The sequence below is a fragment of the Hypoxylon fragiforme genome, assembly GCF_022984875.1.
Source record: "Hypoxylon fragiforme strain CBS 206.31 chromosome Unknown GGS25scaffold_6, whole genome shotgun sequence".
NCBI lineage: Eukaryota > Fungi > Ascomycota > Sordariomycetes > Xylariales > Hypoxylaceae > Hypoxylon > Hypoxylon fragiforme.
In genome coordinates this window covers 2,525,273-2,546,984 of record NW_026054761.1, presented here as the reverse complement: position 1 = coordinate 2,546,984, position 21,712 = coordinate 2,525,273, and the positions used below count along the sequence as shown (strand labels likewise).

Sequence of the window (21,712 nt, the reverse complement as noted above, 5' to 3'; positions counted from 1 at the left end):
CGTACGTAGGGATATAATATATATCAAAAAAAGAGCGTTGTTTTGTCAAGGTAAAGTCACGAGAACCCAAACACACAAAGAAGCACACAAGACACAAAACCGAAGGATTCCTAGATAGGAGACCGACAGCATTGCCTTGCTTGCATCTTTGCTAGTCCATGTTGTTTATAATTTTTTTTTTCTGTTTGGTTCATAAGAATAACTAGTACCTAGGTAGGCTTGTAACAACACTCGGCCGTGCTTGAGCCTTGAGGAACACCAGGCAAACATCGTCAATCAAAATAGTTATCTATTTCGAAAATTGACTGATGTTGAAAACTCGGTCTACTCGGTGACTGATTTCTATTTTCTGCAAATTAAGTGACCATGATGATCTCGGCACATCGTCTTAATATCTTCCTATAGTCCAGCAATAATTACCGGTTGGTCTTGGCAGGACTAGGGGCTCTTTCTAGGGTCAAGCTGGTAAGATATCTAAACGGTTTCTCAACCCGTCTCGCTTGACTCGCAAGTCCACAACTCTACTTTTCGCGTATCTAACATAACTAATACCTTACGAATCAGTATCATTATGTAACCTGACAAAGAGCTCGATTTTCATTTAAGAGCTTGTCCGCCGTAGTCCCTACCTACCTACCTTAGACGAGTACGTGGTGTTTTGCTGGTGGTTGCATAGAAAAAACTTCTTTTTCTTTTTGGTATCCTTCACGATGATGATCTCTCCCCCCTAGACTTTCTAGACCATCGTAGTTCTAGATATGAGAACATGCATGTCTCGTGTCTGAAGACTTCATACGTTCGTAATCATCCATTGATCAGCACTGGCCGTTACATCTTAGATCCTAGTAGCGTGTGAACGAGGCCCGAAGAGACTCCACCGCCTCGTCATTCTGGTTAGGTTCGGCAGTGGGATGCGGCCTAGTAGAAGTCTTCTCTTCCTCTTCCATGCCCTCGCTCACAAGTTTTTCACACAGAATCGAGGGCTGGGAAATTGCGCCGGAATAATGATTGCGATTCAAATAGGATAATGGGACCGACAGCCCGCCAATCATGTGTTATACAACGTAATATAACAACGCTTGACAGATCAGGGCTTCCATGGGAAATCTTTGCAGAGAGACGGTATGTAGGTAGTAGGTAAATACCTAAGTTGTAGAGAATAAATTCAAGCGGTAAAACCGAAAATGAAACGAGGATTCCGGCATTAGTGGGAACACACACCGGGCACCGCCAAATCGTATATTTTGGTTCGGTTTGTTAGCCAATACAGAATACGTCTTAAGCTAGGAGAGAGATTACTATTATCACAAACGTCTACTAACTAGTAGTATTTACATACATACATACATACATACATACATACATACATAGTAGCACATGGTAGTATTTACGAACAACACCGTCTCAGAAACTGGTATCCTATAGCAAGCACGCGTCGACTGCACGCATTCATGCATCAAGATATGTTCGACGCAATCATGCATTACACTTTGAAGCCCAACTCTCTGGGCAGCTTCGCCTAATTCATACATTATTCCTACCTCCCCTACCTCCCCTACCTGCCTATACACTGACATAGTCGAGCTCGAGTCGCGCACAAAAAGAATATAGCACGACAAGTTATGTTCCCTCGTTGTCTACCATGGTTGGTTTGGTAACATTATAGTCACAGTGCGTCTGGCCGTTTGCCCAAATTCCCGAACCGCGTTTTCCTTTCGAAAGAAGACGTTAGGTAACTGGGTACTTCGGAATAATACATACTTAAGGTAGTATGTAATACTAGGTAGTTAGTACCTACCTACATAATTACCTACGTATAGGATCTGGATCTTCTCTTACCTAACTAGTACAGTGCCTACATAATAAAGGAAGCTATGCAGTGTTTCATATAACTATGTATGTATGTATGTATGTATGTATGTATGCAACGAGATAGAACGTTGTTCCTTTTGGTACTGAAATAAAGTATGTTGTATGTTGTAGTAGCAATAATTTAATCGTTTACAATGTACATAACATAATAGTTGATAAGTGTACGGTAGGATGGGTCGTTCCGGGGGGTCTTACGTATCTGTGCCGGGAAAACAGTCCGTTTACCTTCGATTGGCTGTCCCCGAAGACTACTACCTAGTAGCAGACGATCACCCAATGGATAGATAGCTGGTAGGCGCATGCGTGCCAACAAATATAAACGCATTGACGGCTGAGTTGAGGCGTGTGTCCAATTGGATTATTAGAGGTGCGTACGCACTTTGAGTTACGATATTCCATCGTACGATTTGTGAAAGGAAACGGTACCCCAGGGTAGGTACCTCAACCTAGGGACCTAGGCAGCTAGTTAGCTCATGAAGCTGTCGTGGACTCGTGGCAGACATTGTATGTATTAGTGATGATTCTACGTTAGGCGTGGTTAGATGGGTGGGAATCGAGCTTCTCGGAAGTAACCGTCTGATGCTTCCAAGAACGTGCATGGTTTGCGTCAATGTGTGATTGCAATTACATAGTTACCTGTGTCGGCCTCTAGATGTTAGGTAGTGTGTAAGGTATACTACATATGTAATACATATAATAGGAAAGGTATCTGTGTGTGCCAGAATTTCACTGTTGTAGGTAAGTAGGTATGGTAGGTAGGTGCATACCCAGGTATTGTACTTACATAGGTAGGTATCTATTAACTATCTACTATGCATAGAAGCACGGAACTATAAGCTTGTCCTGTCTAGTCTATGAGAGGCATGGCATTGCTACGGTGGTAACGTTAGCGGTGGTTCACGCTTCCATGGTTCGAGGTTCATGGATCAATGCCAATGGGAGGACTTGGGTATGATGACTAGCCCTGGTTCCTTGGGAAGATGTAGGTCGAGGTTGGTTGACCATACACACCTACATACCTACATAACATACCTACATCTATCAAATCATAGACCAAGTTCCCAAGAATTTCAACAGCGTTAGTATTAGTGTCAAGTGAAGTCGGACGCATCCTACTATTCCGTTCCTTTTACTCCTTATGTAACCATACCATACTATACTTACTTGCCTACCTACCTGCCTCCCTACTCTCAACATTTTTTACATGCTTATACTTATAGTAGCAAACAGGACGATCGTATCGTGCAACTGTGTGCGTGCGCGCTCGCGCGCTATATCTTTCAACACGAGGGATTCCCTAGCAATTTTTTCGCGGTTCTCGCAGTCTTCGCAGTCCTCGCATCTCATTATGGTACTATGTCAAGTAGACATAGAAATGATCGACGATATAGTCCTAATCGAGGTCATCGTAGGTGTGATGTGGCTTAGGGCGGCAATGGGGGGAAGGGGCCCCATTAGAATTAAAATATCCTTTGACTGAAACGGAAACAATTGGTCAGGCTTCCGAACATACCTAGACTACATGCCTACATAGTACACGATGCTGTGAGGTGGTGAGGATGTAGGTATTGATGTGAGTAGGTATGTGTGTAGTATGTAAGTATGTATGTATGTATGTATGTATGCATGTATGTATGTAAGTGAGTAAGTATGTATGTGTAGTAGGTAAGTATCTATTACTATGTGTAGAAACTTTGAATATTGAAGGTAGGAAGGTACATACATATGATATCTGTACTGCAAGCACGAGTAGGTAAACCCAATTAAGCGCACGCATTATTACCTTACATATATGTACCACCTACCTACATACATAGTACCTGCCTACGCACATATGGGTATTATCCAATCCACCCACTCATGTTCAACATTGAATGTTATATACTATATATACCTAAGCATGTACATGTATGAGGCATGTATGTACTGCATTCTATATGTACGTGTAGATAGTTTTTCAAGTTGTCTAATAGGAAGTGAGTATCTATCTACACTACATACATTACCTACCACTCACTTACCACATAACCTACCTACCTAGTATAATGTAGTATGTATGTGTATGTGTGTGTATGTAGCAGTAGCTTCTATCATTCAAGTTGACGCCTTTCTTATTTGCTAGTCTTAAAAAGTTATATGTTTAGGTCGTACACGTCGAAGGGGCCGAAAAGATCCAGAAAGGGTCCAAGCCAGAAATAGGTACGTAAGGTAGACGTGCAGACCAGGGTCAATACCTAAGCTGCTGCATCAATTGATTTTATGGTACCTAGTACCTAGTACTATTATCTATATGTAGGTACCTAGATACATACCCTACTTATGTATCCTGTACTCTGTACTCCAGTCTCCAGTCTGTACCTGGTACTATACATATCATGGATATGTACCGCCTATAGTACATTAGTACTATGTAGGTACTACATACGTAGCCTAGTGTGGATCCTTGGTTACTGGCACTATTCCTACCAGACTGTTCCTACCTACGTTAGTTAGTACATACTGTATGACTTGGAGATTCAGATGTTGCTCTTGCCTGCCACAAATCTTTTCGCGTGTCCTACCAAGCAAGAGAAAACATCCGTGCTACTCGTTGACAACCTATCGGAGTTGTCTAACCTATTGCAGTACATACTAAAACCCTGCTTGTGCAGTACGTACCGAAACCACCCATACCCTGGTCTAAGCGATTTCGCTCAATCCGCATACTGCCATCTTCGCATCTTCGCCACCCTTTTAGTTGCATATCCTGTATCGTTAATTTTGAGAGACCGTTGTACATGTACTTGCTCTTCACACCCTGACTCCTGCGCTTCAAGGTTCCGACTCGCGATTCAACTGATACCTACATGTATTCATTCTCCTAACCTAAGGAATTGATGAAATGATTTGATCGTAGATTTTCTTTCCTCTCCCACTCTCCCCTAAACTTGGTATTTACTTTCCAACCTCGCTCTTAAGCAACTCGATCTTTCTCACTTTTTTCCCCTCTCTTTTCTTCTCCATCAACCATCCTCAATTCATCTCTCGCGTTCTCCCGTTCTTACTGACGAAGACGCCGCCCCATCTGATTGTAGTGTGGTCCCATCTATTGACGAGAATCCCTGCGAATTTCGTTGTCAAACTTTCTTGACCGCTTGTAGGAAAGCAGGAAGAAGAAAACAATAAAAAGCGATTCGTGTCCACGTGCAGAAAACCTTTGAGAGGGGCGAAGCTATCTGAAATTGGTATCATCTGGTGGACCTCGAGTTGATGTGAGTTTGCGCCTGTCTGTTTTTCCTCTTCACTTATTTTTTCCCTCCTTTGTTTTTAAAAATTATTTCCCGCCTTCCTCCTGTTTTTTTTATTATCAACCCGTTTGACGCGTTACGGGCAAGGCAAGCACGTCCCATCCCCCGAGAAAGGCAAAAAAAAAAGGAAGGAAGGAACCTAGTAAAAAAAACCCTATTCTGTTGTTGCCACAGTTCGTTCTTTTTAGCAACTTGCCATTGCTATACAAATACAGTATCAGCTGAAGGTACCCTCAATTCATCTATCTAACCCGCCTTTGCAATCCACCATTTCCGTTTTTATTTTTTATTTTTTCCCTTTTTTCCCTTTCCCCTTCCCACCTAGACCCCAAACCCATACCCATACCCATAACTTGACACACCCACCCACTTTCGATTTTGACTTGCATTTTGCATGCATCAAAATCTCGACGAGTCACCATCATCCAACCGTCATTCAAAGCATCCACTTGCCCGCCGCCATTTCACTACAGCCACCACCCATCACCGATTAAACGGTTCTTTTCGGCATTCAAATCCACTTTTCCCTTTCGGGCGTATCCTTTTTTATTATTTTATTATTTTCCTTTTCTTTTAGTTGTACTTGGGACTTGGTCGACTACCTGACAAGAGAGGCGCGCCAGTTTGATTTCTGACAAGGGACTAGTAACGCAGGCGAGCCAAATTAATAAAACCGACCGAAACAGACGAAAAATTTGATCCGGGTCTAATTCCTCGTAAGGAAAAACTTAGGCAAAGTTATTGATTTGGTTGAAATAAGAAGGCGACCACCACCATTTCACGCTTCGAGAAACGTGGATCCAAATTCTCCACAAAACAAACACCATTTGGACCCCATCAGTCCCATTCTGCTGCTGGGTCTGGAGCCTCACGAACTACCTTCGTCCACCTGCTCCATTCAAATCCCCAATTCTACCCCAAAAACAGCGTTCCCCTCATCACCGCCATATTTTATTTTTATTTCTTATCCTATCTAACTTTTCCCACCACATCGTCAAGTCCGCCGTTGCACCATAATCCACAATCCACACTGGCGTCAATCTCGACAACCTCAAGTCGGGTAATAGGCGTGGAGGAAATTTCAGGTTCATTGCATCATCGGATATCGGGCATTTGACTTTCCGTCGAGGAAAAGAACAATAGACAGACATTCGAAAACATTGAACGCGTCGTACTTCGTTCTCTCTCTCCCATCCCCACTTCTCCACTGCGTCGCGCGCATTGTCACGTTCGCTGTACCCTCCCAAGTTCCAGTTAAATTCAATTGAGTTTCGGAAAACTGGAAAATAAAGAGTAGGAATAATCAATTGCAATAGTCGAGACCTAAGATTGCTTCATATTCAGCAATCGTGGCCTCCTCTGCAATTGCCCCTTGGACACCATTCACGCGGGATATGGATAGTGCCCATTCAAATCAGAACCCATACTCGTCTCACAACATAGGCACATCCGGGTCTTCGTATCCTTCTCCCGCAGCCATTTCTCCCAACCAATTGCAACACGCAGCCATTCAGCACACCTTGCCGCCTTTGCAGCACAACAACTCGGCTATGCAATCCATCTACGGTAGCCACCCTCACACACCCAGGACACCAGGGACTCCTAATACTCCGCAACCGCCTAACAGTATGAGCCAATACCCACCGCCAAATGCTGGACCGACTCGCAGCACGTATGGAATGATGCCTAATCAGTATCAGCAACCTCAGCAAGGATATGCGACATCGTCCTCCATGATGCCACAGACTTCTGTCGCGGCTTCTCATCCTCAGCCCATCGCGCCTGCTCCTGCAGCCGCGCGACCTCCCGTTCTGCGACCTATGCCTGCTGGCGGAGTCATGCAACAGTCAGGTTTGCCGTCTCCTTACGGCGGTAGCCCTATGATGCCTCACCAGCAATCTCTTATGCAGGACAGTGAGCAGCCTACTCATGTGGTAGGATCTCAGGGTCGTCGCGGCATATTGCCAAGCGCTCCAGGAAGGCCCGCTGCACCCACGGGCAGTGGCGCTTCCAAAAACACGGTAATCCCACAAAAGGATGCGGATGGAAAATTCCCCTGCCCCCACTGTACTAAGACCTACCTCCACGCGAAGCACTTGAAGCGCCACCTTCTCCGCCGTAAGTCTTTAAAATGGTCCACAAGCGTGTTCCCCCCTATGCTAACGGTGAATATATAGATACCGGCGACCGCCCATATATGTGCGTGTTATGCCGCGATACGTTCTCACGAAGTGACATTTTGAAGCGTCACTTCCAGAAATGCTCGATTCGACGAGGAAACCCCACCGGGGTGAGCCATCTGTCTCATCCCCAAGCACACGTTAAGAAGCAGCAGCAAAATGCCCAAAAAGCTAACGATGGTGACATGGGTCACATGAACGGCATGACTAACATGCCAGGTGATAATGTCGTACACCCATTCGGTATGGTCCAGATCCAAGATGGTATGGGAAACATGGCCAACGACCAGAACCAGCTTTCTAGATCGAGTAGCATGAGTCGCATGGAAGATAACAACAACCGGGACCGAAGAAGTATGACCGGCGGTTACAATGGTGATGTGTCGAACTCGATGTCGTCGAACATCAACCCTCAGTTGGCCAACTTTAACATGCCCCCGGGCCAGAATGGCATGCCTATGTATGGAGCTTCGGGCTCAACCCAACAATCTGGCCTTGACTGGTCCCAGATGTTTCCACAGTCTGGTGCGCACCATGCCTACGTCAATCAGTACCCTCCTAATATTGGACAGAATCAGACCGCAATCAAAACCGAGCCTAACCTCTCTCCCGAAAGACCCAATGGCATGCCAGGCATGGCCTCGAACGATGTGAACGACCGATCACTTTTCTTCCCGAATTGGGGCATGCAGCCTTCCACACGAGACCCTCACCAACAATTATCGTCGCAAATTCTCGGCTTTTTTCACCCACAAGGCACAGTTGCCTCTAGTCAGACCGCTGGCTTAACCGACTTCTTTTCGCCAAATAATATTAAAGATTTTCTTGAATCGTACACCCATTTTCACGTTCACTTTTCCTTCTTACACATTCCCACGTTTCGTATTATGGAGACTTACACTGGTCTCATTGCAGCGATGTGTTGTATTGGCGCTTGTTACTCTGGTCGTGTAGCATCTTCTAACGTTCGCGAGATAATGAATTTTCTGAAGATAGCACTAGAGCGCGATTGCGATTTGTTCGCCAGCGGTAACGCCCAAGCGTCGTTCAAGTTCAGAAATGGCAAGAATAAGAAAGATATTGAGCGGTTACAAGCTCTCATCTTGATGTCTGCACTTCTCATATGGAATGGTACGCCTGTCCAGCGCGAAAGTGCTAGGAGACTCTTTCCTTTGGTAGCGGACATTTCCAGGAGGTTCGATTTACTGCAAGTCAACAACGATCCGTCTTTATACAGCATATTCCATCGAGAAAAAATCGCTTTGAATGATCTCAATCCTGGGCAATTTAACTGGGCGGCGTGGGTCGAGCAAGAATCGCGCATTCGGCTTATGTATATGGTATACCTCCTTGATGTCGCACGTGGTCTATACTTCAACTGTGATCCTCAAATCGACGCGTTTGAGATGCGTATCCCACTTCCTGCAGACGATGCAGCATGGGAAGCACAGACGGCGTTGGACTGCGCGCAAGCCTTGAGTTTATACGGAACTGAAGCGGCAAGGGCAAAGAATCCGGATGGCTCTCAACGCACAAAACAGCCTGAATTGAATCTCACACTCACCGCTCTGTTCCATCGATCATACCAAATACATCCCGGCAGCACGAACCTCTATGGGAAGTTCATTCTCATCCACGCCATACTTGCTCAAATCAGACGTGCTCAGATCCAAGGCCGTATAGCGGCATTGGATGGTGGTGCAACACCACTTTCACAAAATGACTGGGTCATTGCAACGGGTTCGGATACGGGAAGCGGAAATGTCAGCGCTAACAACAGTGCAAACGGTACGCCGGTCGCGGGTGTGTCAGCACAGACATACAAAGCCATATGTACTGCTCTCGATAAGTTTAAGTCGTATTGGGACATGGACATGGCAATTCAATTCCCCCCATCGGTTTCCAGTCCTCGGCGATACGGCTTTTGTCGTGATGGGATACACTTCTTTTGGTTGGCTAAGTGGATGCTCAAGAATACTACAGTGGTGGATTTACAGATGGCCCCGGATGCTCGGTTCCGACAGGTTATTCAACTGCTTAAGTCTGTGAAGGCGTGGGTGATGTCGGATGGAGCCTCGAGAGGCGAGGAACTGGGATCTGTCAGTGAAATCGACAATGAATATGGTGTTGGGAATCTCACGGTGGATATGGCACAACTTTTCAAGCCCTTACGATCAGTGATGGGGTCTCCTAGCATGCCTACGGTCAAAACGGAAGTCTGAGGAATGGAACAGCAACTCTTATCCGGTTTAACATGACATCAATATCGCAAAAAAAGAAAAACCGCAAAAAGCATACATATGGCGTTTCGTTTCAATGTTTTATTTTCCTTATTATCATTATTATCATTTCAGCTCTCCTACTGGCCTCACAAAAGTTTCGATTCTTCTCTGCATCGGATCGGGTTGACGGCGGCAATTTCTGTGCATTTTCCGGGTTGGCTCGCAACAAACTAGACTGGCTGTGGCGTCGCATTTAGACTCGATGATTAGATTCCGGCCAGCTTTGAAGGCGGTCTACAAACCCCTCTTAGGAGGTGATCATGATGTTTACGTCTTCATTCACCGGTGAATAAGTCTGGAGGTGGCCTCGTTTCTCGTGGTACGCATTTTTCATAAAGGAGGAGCATCGAGCAGAGAGTTGCGAGGGTCGGGGGGAAGGGGCGGACGCATTGACGCATGTTATTTTTATTTTACCTTAACTAACGTTACGGGATGAGATAGATTATCAGATCGGAGCAAATAAAGTATATGGTTTCATTGTTCACTGAAAAAAGGAGACCCTAGAGACTAACCTAAGGTTAGGTTAGTAGTAGTAATAGTAAGACGACAGACATATTTTAGACCTCAGTTTTCTCCATGTAGTGATCTCGACTGGCCATTATCTTCGTTACTTGAACTTGGCTTATTAAGCTACACAACTTCATGAAATCTACCTATCTACATAGTCGACATGATATTACAAGATATTCATCCAAGTCCATCAATTGCGCCTCAATTGTTTCCCCTAAAACTCAATCGAGTCTCTTATGCAGCTTTTTGTTTTTTTTTTTCTTACTTCACAAATCTTTCTTTCCTTCCCGCCTCTCTGGGTCGAGATATACAAAATATGATCTATCACATGGAGCGATGTGGGCCACGTCCGATTGAGAGTTACATTTCTTTCCAATTTTTTTATTCCACCTCTTTTTCTAATAACTAAGACTTATATCGAGGTACAGTTATAGGACAAGGATTTTGGATTTTGGTTAGCTAGCTGGGTAAATTATGTAGTTAGTTACGTGGTAACTAAGTTATTTCTAGAAGAGATGGATTCGACCCTTTTTTTTTTTTTTTTTTTGGGTGTGTGTTCTTTTCGCCTTCTATTTTTCCTTCTACAGAATAACTAATCTCTTCACCAGGGAATTTGCCCCCCCTCCCTCCCCCCGAATTGTTAGAACAATTGTGTATGTTTTTCATAAGGGGTAGTGAGTGTATAGTTAAGCGTATGTATGTGCGTCCGCACGCATGTATGTATGTATGAATGATCGATTTGGTATACTGGTGCAGTTGAAGGCATTCCGTAGATGAGTAGCCAAGTATCTGCTACATATGTAGATACCAGGGTAGGTATGTATGTATTGTCTGTATCCTGCTTCAAGGACAAGACACAACCTACATACATACATACATACATACATACATACACATCCATATACACATAGTTACATGTACATACAACCAGCTAGCTAGCTACCCAGGTAGACACAATGGCTAACCTACATAGCTGAGAAAGACAAAGACAAAAAATAAACCACAACGGTTCCCGACCCAAGAACAAGCGAGTTGTGGTTTATTGGGTACCTACCGAGATGCAGGAGCGGACCTCTCTACTTACTCTACATATCCTAGGCCCAGGTACGTGTGTGTGCGCATTGTGTAGAATGATAGGCCGAAGGGCTACATACACACTAGGCAAGGGAGCTTTTTTTCGAACAACAACAGCAAAAGAACAATGGTAATAACCGCCACCAGCAGCGGCTACCATTGCCGACAGCAATGGCTACGAGAACAACAACAATGGCCTAGTCTATCACTTACCGTTTCATTGTCCAAACCTAGAACCTAATCCTCATCAAATGTCGTTCGTATAGCAGGCGGGAGAAGCCAGCCACGTAGCGGCTGCTACACTATCTACCTACCTCCCAAACTTGTCTTCTTCATGGATGATATGTACGTGCGTTGCGTTTGCGTTTGCCGGGGGCCTGGACAAGGCAGTAATAAAAAGTTACTCTATAGAAACCTAACCCAGGGTAGAAGACACAATGGTCGTGGAAGACAAAGAAAGAAACAACACTTTCGACGATTTTAGTCGATGTACTGTACATACCTCCAGTCCTCGCAGGGGGCATACACTAATCCTCCACGCCCCCACCCCCCTGTCAGGGTCCAAGGTAGCTGTACATACCACACTAGATCCCGGTATATGCATCAAGCGAGAGAGAGGTAGGGTAAGGTACACATACATTCTCTGCCTCTCTTAGTGTAGTATCTCTCTTTGTCTTTTTTTTTACACCATTTCCCGCATATACATAAAATCGTCTGTGTGTTTTTTCTGTTTTGTTGTCGTACGGCAAAACCACACCAAAAGGGGCCAGGGCCACACACGCGGCAACAAGACCTTGGACGAGAGAAAAAAAGTGATAGATAGAGCGGCAAGGACCATGCTGGTTTATCAAACGTGGCAGGCTGACGGCGGCTATTCTGGCAAACGCAATGCCACCGCGCTCACGCGGAGAACATACCCTGGTTTGGTTTCGGTTTTCCCCTTCCCCGGGGGGGAAAACAAGTTGGCACTTGATGCCCGTGACAACAACACGATTAACACGTATGTTGTGGTTTCTGCTGTTGGTCTTGTTGTCGGTTTACACTTGCTGAGCTAGCACGAGTTATCCTAGACGCAGACCAGGGGTTGATTATGGCATTAACGAAGTGCTAGAATTTACCTAGAAGGGAAAGGGAAACGAGGATGGGGAGGAGGGTCTTGTGGCAGAAGTCACTGATACAACAAGACGCCGTCTCTCGATAGCCTTCCTCCTTTCCCCCTTACGGGAAAGATACACGTCTTTCTTCCCCCTTGTGATGCTCCTCCTTCAGAATACCAAGCCAATTCGACCTCCAATTTAGCACTGTGACAGCTGCTTGGAGAAGCGAACCAACCCCGGAATTTGCCACTCGAACATCCTGAACACGTAGGTTAGGTCATTAAGGCGTGAACTCCCCCTTCCTCCACACGGGCCAGGTGTAAGTGTATGTATGTACGTATGTACGTAGACAGGCCTGGCCTTTTTTTTGTGGCTAGGGATCCGATAGGTCCGGTCCACCAGCCCCCAAAAGCAGCCGGTTCGAAGGAGAAAGAGGCAAGAAAAAAAAACAGCCACCCCCAGACATCAGACATATACACATGAACAATAACATAACCACAACGACAACGATAATGACATTATATTCACCGCTTAGCATCTCCATTCTTATCAATGGGAGTGATGTGAGGCAACATCTTATCGAGGGCTGCCTTGTCCTCCTCGGTGGGCTTGAAGCCAAACTTCTCCTCGGCACGGTCCGAAAGTTGCAATCCGATAGTGCCCCATGCTAGTAAGCCCAAGCCAACGCCTATGCGCATCTTGGGTGACAGATTGCGAAAGGATCTTTTGGTTAGGTAAGGAAATACTTGGTCAGTTCAAGTCGGTGACGCCCGAAAGGTGAGAGTGACGGTGAAAGATGAGCGGTCACATGCCAATTGGCAAGAAATATGTATGTAGTATGTATGTACAGAAGGTAGTATGGTATGTATGTATGTAGGTATGATTCACTTACTGTAGCAACGACATATTTCCGAGAACGTTTCCGAATTTTCTCTCCTTCACCGACCCGTTGTAGATATATGTCGTGAGTGTTTCGATAACGTAAGCTTTGTGTGTTGTGTGTTCGGGTTGTTTGATAGCGGAGGCGGTGAACACTCGAGCGAGCTGGGGGTTTCTTTTTTTTCGTTAATACTCTGTTTTTTTTTTTAATAATAAATTTTTTCTCGGACTTTTTTTTCGGTGTGGTTCTCCTATATGCAAGCAAGCCCTAGGATAATGTATTCCGGGATGTCAAAAAACTTTACATGACCTGTCAGAGTGGTTGTTGAGCATGTGGTCATTTAAAGTCACACGACAGCTAAGTAGATCTCTCTGAATTCTTTTTTTTTCTCTTCGTTTTCTTATTTTCGGAAGATGAGGTTGAATTGAAAACGCCACTCACAAAGCCGCATCGGAGGTAAGATATTAGTATATCGTTTAATTAAATACGAGGTTTGCAATTAACCGTATCTTTCACTTGCCGATGGACGGGTAAGCACGTGCCTTACCCCTGATATCTCCGAAAGCTTGGCCCGCAAGGGGCTAGGTATAACAACCCGTGGTTCCTTTTCTTTTTGTCTATCCGATCGATTTAACACTGTGGCACTTTTTCATCAGTCCGTCTACAAGATAAGTAAGTAGTAAGTTATATGTAGATATAACCCCCACATGTCCAATCCCAATGATACTTGAAAAGAGGTTCCGTCTGTCACCATATTCTAATATCAATCGGTAGCTCCGAACTTGGCACGGTACTCCTCGATTTGCTTAATGTTATCATCCGAGATGACTCCCTTCATGCCTCCGATGATGTCGTCGAGCTTGATGATAGGGATGATGGGGAACTGGTACTCTTTTTTCAGCTGACCGATAGCGCTTGTCTTGCCGTCGCCACCTGGTAAAGTCTCCTGACGGTCTAGGGCCACGATGATCCCTACCACGGTGCCGCCAGCCTTGCGAATCATGTCGATGGCCTGGCGTTTAGCGGTGCCGGCTGAGACAACATCATCGATGATGAGAACGCGCTTTCCTTTGAGCGGAGAGCCGACGATGCTACCACCCTCACCATGATCCTTGGCTTCCTTGCGATCGAAGCTGTAGGCAGCTTTTCTGTACTTCTCAAAGTCTAATTTGACTAGAGCGTAGAACACGGTAGCGGCTAAGGGAATTCCCTTGTAGGCGGGACCAAAGATGACATCAAAGCTATCAGCTAGCTCGCTGTCGGCAATGGTTTGAGCATAGGCGTCCATAATAGGCACATGCAGCTCGCCGGTGTAGAAGTCGCCAGCGTTAAAGAAGTAGGGGGATGTCCGCTTTGACTTAAGCTCAAAGGATCCGAATCGTAGGGCACCACCCTCTACGGCGGCACGTAGGAAATCTTTCTTGTACTGTGGGAGACTCATGGTCGGGAAGTATGGTCGGCTATCATGCACACCCTTACTACTTGATGAGACTGAGGACTGAGGACTAGGGACCCGAGACTCCTAAGTTGATCCTGTCAGCTTTCAAAGAGACAATGAAAAAGCAAGAGCATGGCAAGCAAAAAAGAGTATACAGGTTGAACAGGCTTAATTATTAGGTGAGTAAAGCAAAGTTGGACTATATTGGTGAGGTGATTTCCATTTTTTTTAGTGAGGGGATACGAAGGAGATGGCGGGGTAACAAAAGCAAAGTTCCAAGTTAAAGTTGAAGCATTATAGCTGGAGGTATAATTGTAAAAGATACATGAGGTAATTGGGTATGAACTTACTTGGCACCTGCTTCTTTCTATGTACTCCTTTACCACCAACTATCATGTACTAGTAGGAAGGTACTATAGAATATGAGACACTTGAGCACGTTATTTAATGTTCTCAATCTCAGCGTTCAGTGTTCTTGCCGCTAACATAAAAAGTTAAAAAGTGACGTCCTGCGCAAAATTGGATATTCGTTCACTTTGCGATCCCGCTAACTAACATAAGGTTATCGGCGATAGATTAATAACGCGATCCAGTAGGTATCGATAAGATTAGATAAAGAATTAGTGATGTGCACTAATCACATCGATAAGATTTTTTTTTCTTTTTGTTGCCAAGATTTCGCAGAGAAAGACTCGCACCACCAATCCCACGTCCCACACTATCCATAATCCTCCACTCCGCAAACATTTCACCAAAAAAAGGTTTAGTTGGGTTTTCTAAAAAATACTCGACAGCGCTGTTCAAGTCAACTTTCAACAGCAACCTCGTCGCATCATCTGTCGCCCAAGATGAAGACTACTTGGAAGGATATTGCACCGGTACCGACGTCTGAGGAGTTTCTAGACATTGTATTGTCCAGAACTCAACGACGTCTACCCACCCAGATCCGAGCTGGATTTAAGATCAGTCGTATCAGAGGTTCGTCTTCTCTCTACTGCCTTTCAGCACATCACTCTTATGCTTGCACAACATGCTAACCAGTTCGCTACAGGATTCTACACCCGAAAGGTCAAATTTACCCAAGAGACCTTCTCCGAGAAGTTTGCCCAGATCCTCGACAGTTTCCCTCGTCTTCAGGACATTCACCCGTTCCATAAGGATCTTCTTAACACCCTTTACGATGCCGACCATTTCCGTATCGCGCTTGGTCACCTATCCACAGCAAAGCATCTTATTGAAACTATATCTCGAGACTACGTGCGCCTTCTGAAGTATGCGCAGAGTCTGTTCCAATGCAAGCAGCTCAAGAGAGCCGCTCTTGGTCGAATGGCCACCATCACCAAGCGATTGAAGGATCCCTTGCTATACCTCGATCAAGTCCGCCAACATCTTGGTCGGCTTCCCTCTATTGATCCTACTACCCGCACTCTCTTGATTTGCGGATACCCTAATGTCGGCAAATCGAGTTTCTTGCGCAGCATCACCCGAGCCGATGTCGATGTCCAGCCCTACGCTTTCACTACCAAGAGCCTGTTCGTCGGCCACTTCGACTACAAGTACCTCCGATTCCAGGCCATTGATACGTAAGTGACAGACATTCCCCCTGATATGTCCTGAAAGTGAAGGATGAGGAGGCCGCGGTGGTTTCTTTTCTAGCGACGCTAACTTGAAATAGTCCGGGTATCTTAGATCATCCTCTAGAAGAGATGAACACCATCGAAATGCAGTCGATTACCGCTATTGCCCACTTGCGATCTGCTATCCTCTACTTCATGGATCTTTCAGAGCAGTGCGGTTACTCAGTTGCAGCGCAGATGCAACTGTTCAAGAGCATCAAGCCTCTATTCTCCAACAAACTAGTCTTTATTGTCATCAACAAGATCGACATCCTTCGACCTGAGGAATTGGATGAGAAGACTAGTGGCGAACTCCAAGCCATGATCTCTTCTGGTGAGGTAGAGTTGCTCCAACTCTCTTGCAATACGCAAGAGGGCGTGCAGGAAGTGAAGAACGCCGCCTGCGAGCGCCTTCTCGCCGACAGAGTTGCACAGAAACTGAAGGCCGGCACCTCGAGCAGCGGTACCGTCGGTGGCAGATTGGCCGATGTGATGACCAGAATCCACGTGGCGCAGCCTATGGGTGGTGCTACGCGTGAGACCTTTATCCCCGAAGCTATAAAGGCAATGAAGAAGTTTGACAAGGATGATCCCGAGCGACGCAAGTTGGCCCGTGACGTCGAGGCCGAGAATGGTGGTGCTGGTGTCTACAACGTTGACTTAAAGGCTGACTATATCCTCGACAACCCCGAATGGAAGCACGATAAGATACCTGAGATATTTGACGGCAAGAACGTTTACGACTACATTGATCCCGAGATCGACGCCAAGCTACAAGCCCTAGAAGAAGAGGAAGAACGACTTGAAGCTGAAGGATACTACGATTCGGACGAGGAGATTGACGATGTGGAGGAGGCTGATATCAGAGTCAAGGCAGAGATAATCCGAGGCAAACAATCGCTTATTCGCAATGAGTCGAGAATGCGTAGGGTCAAGAATCGCGCGGCCCTGCCTCGTAAGGTTATCAAGAAGTCTCTATCTCAACTTGAAGACAAGCTTGATCGGATGGGTGTTGATACACAGGACCTACATCTAAAGGACCGATCACATACTGTCACTCGTGGTCGTTCCGTGACCCGAAGCCGCCTCGGCACCGAAGACACCAATGCCATGGATATAGACGAAACACCGAGGGATAGACTACGCTCCAAGAGCCGAGCCAGAAGCCAGCCGGCAACGAACAGACGAGACGACGGTGTCGTGGATGAGTTGACGAGAACCAAGGCTGATAGGCAGGCCAAGCTAGGCCAGAGGAAGATGAACAGAATGGCCCGACAAGGAGAAGCAGATCGACATATCGGTGCTACGTTGCCGAAGCATTTGGTATGTAACCCCTTATTCTCTTTACTACACAACATGCATGGTCTATTGCTAACCACACTCACAGTTTGCCGGTAAACGAACTATGGGCAAGGCGTCCCATCGTTAAGCAGTATAGTATGGTAGTATACCTCGCTGCTATCTATCTGTACATGATGATTCTCTTTTCAAGACGACGATACATCGGATATCCTATGGGCTTATGGCGTTCGTAAATACGGGAATGAGTTTTTTTTCGCTGATGAATGAAAAGAAAATCAAGAAACTGCCTAACATGCGAATTAAGACGGCTGAACTATGGAGGCTTTACAGTAACTACTACAACTACAGTAAGTAGGTACAGTTGCAGTTACATCCTCGGAGTAGTTAGTTTACTAGGTATTAGGGTACATAGTAATTCGTAGACCTTTTATCATGATGAATCAATTGGAGTTGTCTTTTGCTCAGTTTTAGTTCCTTTGTTTCCCGTGGACGTTCAGGAGAGAGACAGTGGAAAAGTGAAGAATACATAACTATCTAAGCAAGTAAATTGTTCTCGTCCACGTTGAATGTACCCTAGGTTCGTCTAGGCAATGAATGCACTCCTTAACCTATATGCTTCCTATATTCTCACGAGGCTCTAGATCTCCACCTCTCCCCGTCCATCCGTCTGTCTCACTCCCCTTTTATTCGAAGAACGGTAGCATCTTCGTTGTGTAGGCAGGTAGGTACCTACCTACCAACTTACCTAACCTAGTATACCTATACTCGAGCTCAAACGCCCCAGATCTACCTACCTACATATTAAGCCCGCCCGCCACAGACCAACCGACAGGAGGAGGAGGAGGCCGTATAACCAACCAAACCAAACCAACCAAACCAACCACCCCAGACCAATGTACCGTACCGTGCGATACCTACGCTGGACACGATCTCACGTGGAGGGAGGAAACAACGGACGGCAACACTCCCTCATCGTCATGTATGTATGTATGTGTGTATGTATGCCCTTCAAGGTTTTGACATGTACCTACTGTAGGTATGTAGGATACGCCGAAAAAAAAAACAAAAAAAAACCGGACGTGTCCCTTCTCACAGAAAGAAAAACAGGAAATCCAATGGATATGGACAGACAGACAGACAGATAGTCCTAGAGCGGCTGGGCTCTACGCGCCGCATGATGCCCCTAAGGAGGAGGAGGAGGAGGAGGTTGCGATGGCAGGTCGGTCGGTCGTTCCTTTGCCCCTTGCCACGGCGTTGGATATACCAACCAGCCAGCCAACCAAATCCATACATGGGTACCTAGGAAGGTACATACCTAGGCATGGACGCTGTGATCGCCCATCACACAGATCAGCATGAGTTACAGTCTACACTTCATCCTCGTAGTACTCAAGACTTCTAACTCACAACTGTCTTAATGCTCACTCAGAAAACTTATTGCACGGTGGCGATGGTGGATATTCAGGAGTAGAGTAGAAAAATGTGTATTTGCGCACTATCTATCTAGACAGCAAAGTCTATAAGCCGTAGCTTTCTAGATCTATGTGAGAATGTGATGAGTCTTTCCCCCCTAACCCTCTGCCATATAGGTAGGAGGGAATCAAAAATGCAACCGGCTCCCGTTCCATATGCGTATGTGTGTGTGTGTGTGTGTGTGTAAATGCCGTCATACCAGCTATGTGTTCATATCCGGGTATCAGAATGCGCAAGGTATTGCCCGTGCTACATGTAATGCTAATTTTCCCCATCTCACCCGTCCAGTCTTGGTGGTGCCCATCATCCGCCACGTCAGCACTGTCAGACTCTCGGTAATACTTATGCTGAGCCAGCCCCGAACCAAAGTTTTTTTCCAATCGACAAATCAGCCTCGACCTGGTTTCATCGAGTACGGGGGAAGATTGTCGACCTTGAGGAACATGTCGTGCCAACCCCCACTGCCTATCGTGGCGCCGCTTGTTCCTAGGTACTCGAAACCGAATCTCTCGTAGAAAGCGATAAGATGCTAAGATACAGTGTTAGACTATAGGGGTCTACTTGAAACTGGAAATGCCGGAGGGAATATCACTTACGTTTTGACATATGAGTGCGCAAGACTCGGCTATTTCAGAGTTCTTGAGCTGTTGGAGGTAGGACTTCATTATCAACCTTCCGAGGCCGCACCCTTGTAGCTCTGGATGTACAGCTAGCGAATGAATGCAAACGGTTGACCCAGTGTCATTATGACCGAGACCAGAGGTATTGTGCTTGCTAACGCGAAAATCACGAGGATAGTCCATAGCTTCGTCAGTCACAAACATACCATCAGTCCTGGTCGCTACGATGTGAGCCAACAAGACGCTCCTGGCACCATCCTTACGGCCAGTTTCGACAGGATGTGACGGCGGGAATGTGCTGAGCTTGACACCATTGGCATTATCAGGGACAATGGTGCAGAACAGCCCGAGGCATAGCTCAGGACTAACCGTGAGGCGGTACTCAAACTGGATACAAGTTAATAAGTTATACAATAGGCAGCACACGATACAGACTAGAGGATATGTTGATGCATATTTATGAACAGTATGAAAAGGGGAAAATGCAATCGCAAATGGGTACTTGACCATCGTAGAGGAAAGGAACGGAAAGGAGTAAAATAGTGGAGTGAGTGAATGAGATGAGGGGGAGAAAAGGGATATGTCATATCAATCTCATATCATGGATTAAAACTCCAATTCAAGCGAGGAAGAAAAGCAGGTAGGTAAGTAGGACATGATAATTTATAAGAAAACAGAAAGGAAAGAAAAGAAAAAATGACTTACCTTCTCTCGACTGCATCGATGAGATGGATCAGTAAAAGCTGCATTCTCGAGCACAACACAGCTCTCGAGATCAGAGATGGTCAGGGGACGAATGTTGGGGTGAAAGGAGGAGTCGAGCTTCTCATGGATCTTGTGATATTTGTGATTGCTGTGACGACGGCGGCCATAACTGTTGGTCTTCTTGACCTCGACTGTGTCGTCATCCGGCAGGTCCTCGGTGTCGTCCACAGCGTTCTCGGCCACGACGGCGGCGAGGCCACCCAAGGAACTTACAGCTCCGAGCCCGGGTTCGGCAGTAGGATCTTCTCTGTCCGACGTGGTCGGCATGGCTTCTGATTGGCTATATGTCGCTTACGTTTTGATTTCTTTGCAGGCGAGTAAAGAGTTGTGGAGGGTGGTATTGGGTATGTATTGGATATATGAAACTGTGTAAGGGTGTAAGGCGGGGGATTTTGTATTGACTTATGTGATATGTGAGAGATGGATGGCGTTTGTCTGTGCGCTCGCTATGAATGTACTATGAGGTATGTATGTATGTATGTATGTATGTAGGTGAGTAAGTACCTATGTGTAGTAGGCGTATGACTGATTCCAAGATTGATGCATATGGTTGTAACTTGAATATACCCAATTACATCTAAGTTACCTTAGGCACCTAATGTATTGTATTGTACAGTACCCTACCCTAGGTATGTAGGTATGTATTTAATGTCAAGTATGCACACATCCAATGTACGAATATTGTAGTGTAAATATTCAAAGTATGAAGTTGCAATAATCGAAGAAACAGTTTCAAAACGCAAGGGAGAGGGAAAAAGAGCAAGAACAAAAAAAGCAAGAGCAAAAGCAAGAGCAAGTTGAGCGAATAAATTATTTCATTCAATCAAACATAACCAACACATCGGATGGAAATAACTAACGGACAGGAAAAAGAAAAAGAAAAAAAAGAAGCTGAACGATTAGGCTAACCGTTAGGCAGGTACATAACCACCTACACACCTGCTTAGGTACAATACAGACCTACCAACTTCCCAACTTACTTGCTTCATGACGAACTTAACATTTCCTAGGGAAAGAGAAACCCATCGTGACTGAATTTAACTTCACCTTATTTGCTGAAACCCAACAATATGCCACTTCTACTATCTATCCCTTCCCTGCTCGCGTGACCTTGGACAAGTACGGTAATAGATTGACATCCACTTGCCCAATCATTTCGTCAACCCATTTTCTTTTTTGACTTTTTCTTCTTTTTCGTTTTCCTATTCCCTTTTCTCTCTCTCTCTTTTGCTTCCTCCCCTTTCCCCTTTTTCTTGAACCTCACATAGCCCGTTTTGCATCACTTATGTGCATGTCACTTGGGCAATATGACAATC

At 45.6% G+C, this 21,712-nt stretch overlaps 5 protein-coding genes across 5 annotated transcripts; 2 read left to right on the top strand and 3 right to left on the bottom strand.

Annotated features, from left to right (window-relative positions):
• Positions 1 to 6,787: 6,787 nt before the first annotated feature.
• Positions 6,788 to 9,561, top strand: GGS25DRAFT_514822 (fungal-specific transcription factor domain-containing protein; the record flags this gene model as incomplete). Its single annotated transcript, XM_049263026.1, has 2 exons — positions 6,788 to 7,277; positions 7,337 to 9,561. 2 exons carry the CDS (start codon positions 6,788 to 6,790, stop codon positions 9,559 to 9,561), a joined length of 2,715 nt encoding a protein of 904 aa, XP_049115932.1.
• A 3,265-nt stretch (positions 9,562 to 12,826) lies between these two features.
• On the bottom strand, positions 12,827 to 13,208 carry GGS25DRAFT_523054 (uncharacterized protein; the record flags this gene model as incomplete). The annotated part of the gene is made up of 2 exons (XM_049264358.1): positions 12,827 to 13,025; positions 13,195 to 13,208. 2 exons carry the CDS (start codon positions 13,206 to 13,208, stop codon positions 12,827 to 12,829), a joined length of 213 nt encoding a protein of 70 aa, XP_049115931.1.
• Positions 13,209 to 13,604: 396 nt separating this feature from the next.
• GGS25DRAFT_338424 (orotate phosphoribosyltransferase) lies at positions 13,605 to 15,175 on the bottom strand. The gene is made up of 2 exons (XM_049257949.1): positions 14,971 to 15,175; positions 13,605 to 14,687 (listed from the first exon to the last, which is right to left on the bottom strand). The coding sequence occupies exon 2, from the start codon at positions 14,621 to 14,623 to the stop codon at positions 13,946 to 13,948; it is 678 nt and encodes a 225-aa protein (XP_049115930.1). The 5' UTR covers positions 14,624 to 14,687; positions 14,971 to 15,175; the 3' UTR covers positions 13,605 to 13,945.
• GGS25DRAFT_496300 (nucleolar GTP-binding protein) lies at positions 15,108 to 18,145 on the top strand. Its single transcript, XM_049261515.1, has 5 exons — positions 15,108 to 15,212; positions 15,271 to 15,598; positions 15,672 to 16,203; positions 16,296 to 17,559; positions 17,624 to 18,145. Exons 2-5 carry the CDS (start codon positions 15,469 to 15,471, stop codon positions 17,663 to 17,665), a joined length of 1,968 nt encoding a protein of 655 aa, XP_049115929.1. The 5' UTR covers positions 15,108 to 15,212; positions 15,271 to 15,468; the 3' UTR covers positions 17,666 to 18,145.
• Positions 18,146 to 19,175: 1,030 nt separating this feature from the next.
• GGS25DRAFT_496296 (acyl-CoA N-acyltransferase) lies at positions 19,176 to 21,091 on the bottom strand. The gene is made up of 3 exons (XM_049261514.1): positions 20,337 to 21,091; positions 19,608 to 20,018; positions 19,176 to 19,540 (listed from the first exon to the last, which is right to left on the bottom strand). The coding sequence occupies exons 1-3, from the start codon at positions 20,661 to 20,663 to the stop codon at positions 19,400 to 19,402; spliced, it is 879 nt and encodes a 292-aa protein (XP_049115928.1). The 5' UTR covers positions 20,664 to 21,091; the 3' UTR covers positions 19,176 to 19,399.
• Positions 21,092 to 21,712: the final 621 nt, after the last annotated feature.

What these genes read in the sequence shown, in the direction of transcription:
- GGS25DRAFT_338424 (XM_049257949.1), bottom strand. Translation starts at nt 14,623, where the DNA reads ATGAGTCTCCCACAGTACAAGAAAGATTTCCTACGTGCCGCCGTAGAG.
- GGS25DRAFT_496300 (XM_049261515.1), top strand. Translation starts at nt 15,469, where the DNA reads ATGAAGACTACTTGGAAGGATATTGCACCGGTACCGACGTCTGAGGAG. An exon ending in TAAGATCAGTCGTATCAGAG is followed by an intron (nt 15,599 to 15,671) that starts GTTCGTCTTCTC and finishes AGTTCGCTACAG; the next exon opens with GATTCTACACCCGAAAGGTC. An exon ending in CGATTCCAGGCCATTGATAC is followed by an intron (nt 16,204 to 16,295) that starts GTAAGTGACAGA and finishes AACTTGAAATAG; the next exon opens with TCCGGGTATCTTAGATCATC.
- GGS25DRAFT_496296 (XM_049261514.1), bottom strand. Translation starts at nt 20,663, where the DNA reads ATGCCGACCACGTCGGACAGAGAAGATCCTACTGCCGAACCCGGGCTC. An exon ending in ATCGATGCAGTCGAGAGAAG is followed by an intron (nt 20,019 to 20,336) that starts GTAAGTCATTTT and finishes ACTTGTATCCAG; the next exon opens with TTTGAGTACCGCCTCACGGT. An exon ending in GCGCACTCATATGTCAAAAC is followed by an intron (nt 19,541 to 19,607) that starts GTAAGTGATATT and finishes ACTGTATCTTAG; the next exon opens with CATCTTATCGCTTTCTACGA.